Raw genomic sequence first — 8530 nt, 5'->3', positions numbered from 1 at the left:
TCGCCACAATCAATTCCCTTAAAAATAACACATCATGTTTCCCTTAATTTTTGTTTGTGCCCTCCATTTTTTCTCCCGTAATTTTGTCGTGCATTTCCCCATATATATATATATATTATATAACTTTAATTTATATAATATAAAATATATAGTTTTATATTATATAACATATACTATAAAGTTTTATTTACTTATTATGTATTATGTTTGTATTTTCTATTCTAATTATATTTACTCAACCCTTTATACCATATTCTTTTCTTATGTGTTAACTTATCTTCCACAAAATTTGGGTTTCAACTTCTAAGTATTTTAGTTTTGAGATGAAATTTAACCCAAAAATGTGATTTTAGGGTTTCCCAGGATAAAATATTTTCTAATCTTCAATTCTCTCCCATTTTTCTTGCTCTGAAAATTTTTCTTTCGTTACGATTTTCTTTTCTCACATATTAACTATTATTCTACAAAATTTTGAATTCAAATTTCTCAAATTTGGGCTCAAAAAGTATTTTAATAGTAAAAAGTCAATTTTCTTTAAATTGGGAGAATTTAGGGTTTTTCCCTAACCATAATTTTTGTTTTCGCTCCTTATTTCTACTTCAACTATTTTTTTCACTTCCTTAAGAGACTTTTCAACATTTTAGGATGTCGTCTAGCTACAAAAAAAATTTTAGAGTTCGAGACTAATAGATTTCTCTTCGAGGAAAAAATTCTCGTTCGGGGGATTTTTCTCCCTTAACCTAATTTTCTCCTTCGTTTTCTTTTCTCTAATTTACACTTTATAATATTTATGCACATGCATTTCAATCATCTTATCACATGCCAATAGAGCTATTGGAAAAATTCAGGATATTATACAATTAATTGAAATATTATTTGATTATATGAAATAATTATTTTTTAAATATATTTATCAAGTAAAGAAGCAATTAAACAGGGTGCATTTGACATAATGAGCATGGTAGAAGGGTTTTAATAATTATTACAAATTGGATGATGGGTACAAGAAATTTACTGATAGAGTAGATATGAGTAATTAGATTTAGATTTGCTTCGGGTATATATGGGGCGAGTATGAGTAAAAGTTAGGTGTCGAAGTTTGCATACTTGCCACTAATCCAAACAAAGCTAAAAAATTGATCTCTCTTTTTCTTGTATATGTAGAGAATTCATTCACACTTATCCGATTTTCCAATTTTATCTTGTGACCACTTATAAAAAACTTTTATATTATATTGTAATATATAGTTTGTTTTTATTTAGTCATTGAGATAATTACTTGTAAGGAATATATATCAGTGGTTTTCACTATATGGTTGTTACAGTTAAAACACTCTTGTTTTTTAAAAATTCAAAATAAAATTTTAAAATTGAAAAAAGTATGATAATTACATTTGTAAATTTGTAATTATATATTTTTTTAAAATAATAAATCGATATACCATTTTAGTGGAACATTTTGATAAGTCCTTATGAAATCCCTAACTTCATTTAATTTTTGTTGATTTTATATTTTAATATAAAAAAAGAGTTCGGATGAAACTAGAGATGACCGATATGATAGATTTGACTAACCTACCTTGTCCACTCTGTGAAGGATAAGTAAAAGGAGAAACAATATGAAGTAAACGAGAAATGCAAGTGAAAGAAAAGTACCAGTGGCTGGTGTAGGTGAAGTATGAATAACTTATTTATCCTCCTTTAATCTTTACTTGTCCAGTCCCATTTATAAATTCTAAAATTACATATAATATGTATTATTACAATACGAAAATTTGACTAAATTATATTAACACATAACGTATTATTTAAATATTCATTCAATTTTTGTTCGTTAACTATTAATTTGGATGTTGTTGGATAATATATGAAATGACTATTTGTAATATATTTATCAAGTAAAAAAAACAATTGAAAGATGTAAAACTGATAAGGTAAGAGTGATAGACGTATAAATAAAGGGTAACGAGTTGGATAGTAAATATAAAAAATTACTTGCAGACTGAAAATGAATAATTACATTTAAATCATCCTAGATGTGGGAGATACATGAATGTAAGTTCGTTTTTCCAAGACCGACATGAAGGTATGCATATCCTTTCTATGGCTAGCAATTATCCAAACAAAGCCTATATATTAATCTACCTCTATTGGATTTGTATGTATGCAATCAATTCAAGCTTATCCGTGTTTCTAATTGTTTTATTTCATAATCATTCATACATTTATCATTAGCTGGCAATACATAAATGTGGCGGCATTTAAATAGTAAGATATTTACTTATAAAAAGTACATCCCATGTGTTTTCATTATATGGTTATTACAGCTAAAAAACATTATGTATTCAAATTCAAATTAAGATTTTAAAAGTTAAAAATACGTTACTTATGTTATTAAGATTGATAAAATTAATTTTTTTAAATAATGTGCTGCCTAAATAATTGAAGAGAAAAAGGAAAAAACAGATAATATATTTATCTTTTTTTTTTCAAATTAATTGCGGAACATAAAGAAGTCAAACTGAACTTGTCAAGGGTACTAGTGGAAATGAATCAATTATAAATATATATGCAGCTCACCACTTCCATCTTCTCATATAGAGATACAGTTTCAGAGAAGTGCGAAGGTAAGATCCCATTACCAAACACCATTTTTCGTTGAATAACTCTTGTTGCTTATGGTTTTCTTCATCTTCTCTCTCACACTTAATATCTGTAGATCAATAGATATACCATGTAGATCTCTTTACGTGTATAGTTATTTTGTGTTGCGTATCGTATATATATTTGTTCTATGTGATAGAAATGAACTTGTATGTTCTGTGTTAATTAAAGGTGTTCGACTATGGAAGACGATAAGGGTATGCCTGATTTGGTTCAACAGGAGGGTGAGTCGAAGAAAGACGAAGTTTCAACTACAAATACTCTCAAAAGAAGCCGAGGAAGGCCAAAGGGTTCTGGTAGACTACAACTTTTGGCAAATGCCGGTGAATCCTAATTTTTTCTTTTCTAATATTTTTTGCCCCATTTTTCTGATCATTCGTATATTTACGTATCGGGTGCTAGTTTATATTTTTTGATCTGAGTCAATGCTCATTCATATAATACATAGTAAAGGTCTACTATGATATTTGCTCATGATATTCATGGTGGAAATCTTGCAATTTCTTTTTCGATTTATCCTGCAATTTCATCGTAATTAGTGAACTAATGAGTCTTAATTTATTTAGTACGTCTTCCTTATTAGGATGAGTAGAGATTTATTCTTGGATTCAATCTTAATTTATGTGGGAAGTTGTTCGGCTGCATAGTTAGTAAATATTACCTAATTTCTTTAGCATAAGAAAAAACATCTCAAAAAAATAGTTAAGAAAATTTAAAAAAAAAAAAATTTCAAAGTATGCAATAAATATAATATGTTCTAGATTTCTAAATGATATATTGTTGATTAAATATTCATTTAAAGTAAATTTTGTTGTCTTTTTTTTTTAACATTCATATTGTACTTGTTTATGATAATTTTATATGGGATCTACATGGATGCCGTGAAAAGCGTGAATGCTTGAAATGCATCAGTAAATTTGAGAATTTCAAAAATTTTATTACATCGTAATTAAGGGAGTTACAATTTGTATTAGATTATGGTATATACTTTTATTTTGTCTAAGAATTGATAATTAATTGTTTTTTTAATCCCTTTCTTCATCTCTCATTCTTCTCTATTGTCCATCTTTATTTATTTTTTTCTAAAAAATTGTTTGTTTGAAATATTTATTCCTTGCACTCATTATACCATTTTTTAAATACTCTCAATTGTGACTAATAGAATACATATTAAACTTGTCTAATCTCAATGCTCTATCTCTATTCCCTTTCATTACCACCTTCCTAATATCATATATTGAAAATTAGTCATCCAATTCTTGGTTGTGAATTTCACTTAGTCTATTAAAATTGATTCCCTCTAAAAAGACGATTAGGTTATCAAAGTCTCAAAGTATTTCCTAAAGAGCACCTTTATCCTATTCTTTTAATCCATATAATTTTTATCTTCTCATCCCATATAAACCTACAATTGCCACAATATTCATCTTCGGTTTAGTGTTGACAACTTTGTACAAGAACTTACTATGACATCACCATCCTTCAACCATTTTATCATGGCCTTTTGTTTTGCCATACTCTTCCACTCAGTCAAAGACTAAAATTCCCAATTTTCACCCAAATAATACTCCATTCTCTATGTTTAATGATCTTTGTTCTATTTCTTTATTTATCTATCTAACTCTCCCTTTGTATTCTTAACCTTGAGTAAAACAAACCACACATTTCTTGCCTAGTTCTTGTTTCTTCCTTAAGTTTTTTTTTTCAATTTTTGTGCTAATTTAAAACTAAGGTTCTCGTACTTCATGTCTCGTTCACTTCTTATTTACCATGACTGATTTTTTTTTTTTAATTTCTAAAATTGTATTAAAGATTTAAAAAGATTTTGAACTCTAATTCTTCTATTTTTTTAAGTCCACCGAAGATCAAAAATTGAATTTGTAATACTCACTTAGCTTAAACTAGTGAATCTCACTAGCACTACTAATTAGGTTGTTTCTCCTATTAATTCATCTTTTGATGATTAGTTGGACCAAATTTGTAATTGGTTACCATTTTAAATTATGGTGGTGATTTTGTTCAAGGGAAATATATATTTAGTTCAATTTGTAATAGAATGTTGATATGTATGTTTGTTTTTTAAATTTATATAAATGTACCTATAGATAAAACATATATAGTTATTGAAAGTAAAAACAACATTTGAAAATGAGAATTAAAGTATTGTATGAATTTTAAATTTATTTCTTTTCACAGGCACGCATACTATTTACAATTTTTTTTACATTATTTCCGTTTTCAATAAATTCAAATATCTACAATCATATGATTAGTGTTAGCGTAAAAACTACAATTATAAGTTACTTAGTACTATGTTAAAAATGAATAAAATGGTAAGCAATATTGCATGCAGCCTGGACATATTGCTTGTGTCCTCCAAAGACAGATGAATAGGCAGTTTGTGTTCATGTCATCCTAGAATGTATATATATACATGTCCCATAGTCAGTTTGATGTTTTCCTTTTCTTCTATTGGTTTATTACTGTCTTTTTGGTTCTATTATGAATTTTTAAGTTTTTTCTAATAAAAAAGTGTAGTTTCAAGTGTTAATTACTAAATTTTTCAAGTGTAGTTTCAAATATTTAATGAGCTCTTGTATTAATGAAAAGAATAATTTATTAAAAAAGAATGTTTTTCTATTTCATCGACAATGTTTTAAGGTTATCGAATGTTCGGTCTCCATCTTTTTCAACATCTCTAAGATAAACTTTAGCTTGTATTTTGCCCACCTTCAACTTAATTAGAGAGAGTGTTAGAGATAATATCTTATCTTACTAACAAAATTATATAATTACCATATATTCTTATAACTTGAATATACAACTTAAACATATAGAGATATTAAATAGTAAGTGATTCATTAGCTTATGTAAAGGATGATGGCACTCAATACAAATAACTAATAAATTATCAATTATTTCGTAAGATATTTGAGTTTAAGATCTAGAGGTGGAATTTTTATGATCACTCTACTCATCTAAATTAAATTTGAAGACAAAAGGCATAGAGATTCTATAGATAAACCAAGCTATTTTTTCTGCAGTCAAATATTTGGAATAACTTACTTGCTTAGCTTACCTTCATTTAATTCAAAATAACTTCAGTTGTTTATTTCAACTCGAAGTCTTATTATTATTATTATTATTTTCTTCTAAAGGTGGCCTTCCCTTTGCTACTGCTGGTAGAAGCTTCACTCCTCATATTTTAACCATTCCTGTGGGAGAGGTAATGTTGAAAAAGTTTATTTTTTTTTTTCTCCTAATAAACTTTAATATTGATATTAGCAAAGTTTGTTCACAAACTTTTTAGCAACGTGTTATATTTGTTTTACCAACTTAATTGCCATATTAACCACTTTCACGTTGTGATACCATTGAACTCTCAATTGCATAAAATGGTATATGAAATTTAGTTTTTGGTTTGATCATGCAGGACGTGGCATCGAAGGTAAATTTATTTGCTAACGAAAGTCACAAAACTGCGTGTGTTCTTTCCGCAAATGGTGTACTCTCTTATGCTGTGATTTATCGTTCAAATTGCATTGCTAGCACGATACATGAGGTATTATTTTTACTATTAATCGTCTAGTTAAAGACAATATTATTATTATTATTATTATTATTATTTTAAAATATAATTAGTTGATTGAGTCATCTCCAATCAACTTAAATTTTTAGGACAATTGGTGTAATTAATTCTTTAGGGTTGTATTAGAATTATAGATTTTATGTTCAATTTCCGATTTCCTAAATTTTACTTGCATAAAATTTGGTGGGTATACGCGTGGTTCATGCTTTAAGCTTAGTGGACTTGTGCACGAAGAACTATGTTATAATATAAATAATTAATTGAGTTATCTCTTATTAACTTAAATTTTTTAAGAACTATTATTACTCTCTTGAATGTCATTCTAATTACTAAAGCAGCATTAGCTTGAGTTTTAAAGCAAGTGATCGTAAATTATTGTTCTGATGGGTATAGAAAAGTGTTTTAGTTGGTAGATCCAAAGTAACTTAAAGTTGTTTATTTTAATATAAGATCCCAAATTATGTATGAATTTCATATAATTGCAGGGCTTCTTTGAAATTCTCTCTCTAAGTGGAGCCATTACTGGTGATGATAATGGTAGACAAACAGGCTCATTAAGTGTTTCACTTTCTCATCCTGATGGAGTTGTTTTTGGTGGTAGAGTTACTGGTCCATTAGTAGCAGCTCTTCCTGTCCAGGTAATTGTATAGATTCATAATATACATACATAAATATATACATATATATATATATATATCACTTGCATATCAATCTTCTTATTTCCTTTTCTTTTAACATAAAAATGAATTTTACTCTTTCATTTAACATGATTGTAGCTTGTCTTGGGTACTTTCAAGCGCAATGCCACTAGGAGCAGGAAGAGAAAAAACCCAGGAGGTCCGTCAACAAAACCTTCCCCTGATGGTAACTTAGAAATGGAAAGACAAACTCCAGACATTAATCTTACCATTACAGATCAGGAGGAAGCTTGTGACTCAAAGATGGAAACATCAACTCCCGAAACCACGACAGATCAGGAGGAAGCTCATCACTCAAAGATGAAAACGTCAGCTCTGGAGATTACTGTTCCCATGATTGATCAGGAGGAAGCTCATGACTCAAAGATGAAAACACAAACTCTGGAGATTACTTTTCCCATGACAGATCAGGTGGAAGCTCAAGACTCAAAGATGGAAACGCCAACTCCAGAAACCACGACAGATCAGGAGGAAGCTCATGACTCGAAGATGGAAACTCCACCCCCGGAGATTACTCTTCCCATGAAAGATCAGGAGGAAGCTCATGACTCAAAGATGGAAATACAAACTCAGGAAACTACTATTCCCATGACAGATCAGGAGGACGCACGTTACTCAAAGATAGAAGTACCAACTCCGGAGATTACTCTTCCCATGACAGATCAGGAGGAAGCTCATGACTCAAAGATGGAAATACCTACTCCGGAGATTATTCTTCCCATGACACATCAGGAGGAAGCTCATGACAATGAGAATTGTGAGAAGCCACCAACACCAATCTGTGATGCAGATAATAGCCCTGGAAAACAAACCACAGACCCGGTTTCTCCATTGCTTGTTGAGCGAGACTGTACCTTGCAGCTTGATTCTGATGAACAAACAGTTGCTCCCATCAATGATGATGATGAGAAAAGCCGCAATGATGATGAAGGCCGCAAGGATGATGTTGCCAATGAACGCGATATAGAACAAGGATAAATGGCTTGTCACGTGCAACTTTTAGTTCTCTGCAACTTTCAGTTCCTAATAATGCAACTATGTGGCTGCTGAACTTTTTTGTTTAAAATAGTTTAGATTGGATGCTTTTTATGTCAAACTTCTGGGTCCATACAATTCCTTGTGGCACATCTATTTTTATGGCTGCAAAACTTTTATGGGGTTCATGCTGGATGGTGTTTAATAATTTTTTGGGTTTGGTATTTGGAGTGCTCTTATATTATGGAATGCTTCTATAGATTTTTCAAATGAATGGAGATGAAAGTGAATGCTGGGGTAACTTCAGCTTTAATTCTCTGATTGACCTCAACTCTTCGGCTTCTTCAATCCCAGCCTCTGTTTCCTTCTCCCTCTTTCCTTCCTCTGTTTCTTCTTCTTCTTTCTCTGTTTCCCTTCACGCTTTCACTCGATCTCAGCCCCTCTCGTTCACTCTTTTGTTTACCCTTTCTCTCTCTCTCTCTCTCTCTTTTTTTTTTTTTTTTGGTTTTCCACGGACTTCTCCCCTTTCTCACTCTCACAAAATCCTCCCTCTTCCTCTCTCCTCTCTCCTGCTTTTTTCCCCTCTTTTCTTTCTTGTTTGTAT

At 30.1% G+C, this 8530-nt stretch overlaps 2 protein-coding genes across 2 annotated transcripts; both read left to right on the top strand.

Annotated features, from left to right (window-relative positions):
• Nucleotides 1-2845: 2845 nt before the first annotated feature.
• On the top strand, nt 2846-6903 carry LOC148268763 (AT-hook motif nuclear-localized protein 11-like). Its single transcript, XM_088211992.1, has 4 exons — nt 2846-2987; nt 5823-5890; nt 6098-6226; nt 6739-6903. The coding sequence occupies exons 1-4, from the start codon at nt 2846-2848 to the stop codon at nt 6901-6903; spliced, it is 504 nt and encodes a 167-aa protein (XP_088068118.1).
• LOC110823711 (uncharacterized) lies at nt 6668-8359 on the top strand. Its single transcript, XM_022054158.2, has 2 exons — nt 6668-6891; nt 7030-8359. Exon 2 carries the CDS (start codon nt 7129-7131, stop codon nt 7927-7929), a length of 801 nt encoding a protein of 266 aa, XP_021909850.2. The 5' UTR covers nt 6668-6891; nt 7030-7128; the 3' UTR covers nt 7930-8359.
• Nucleotides 8360-8530: the final 171 nt, after the last annotated feature.

Source organism: Carica papaya, chromosome 2 (assembly GCF_054855325.1).
Source record: "Carica papaya isolate Zhongbai chromosome 2, ASM5485532v1, whole genome shotgun sequence".
In the NCBI taxonomy this organism is placed as follows: domain Eukaryota; kingdom Viridiplantae; phylum Streptophyta; class Magnoliopsida; order Brassicales; family Caricaceae; genus Carica; species Carica papaya.
Note: the sequence above shows the minus strand (reverse complement) of the source record. Positions and strands in the feature narration are given on the sequence as shown.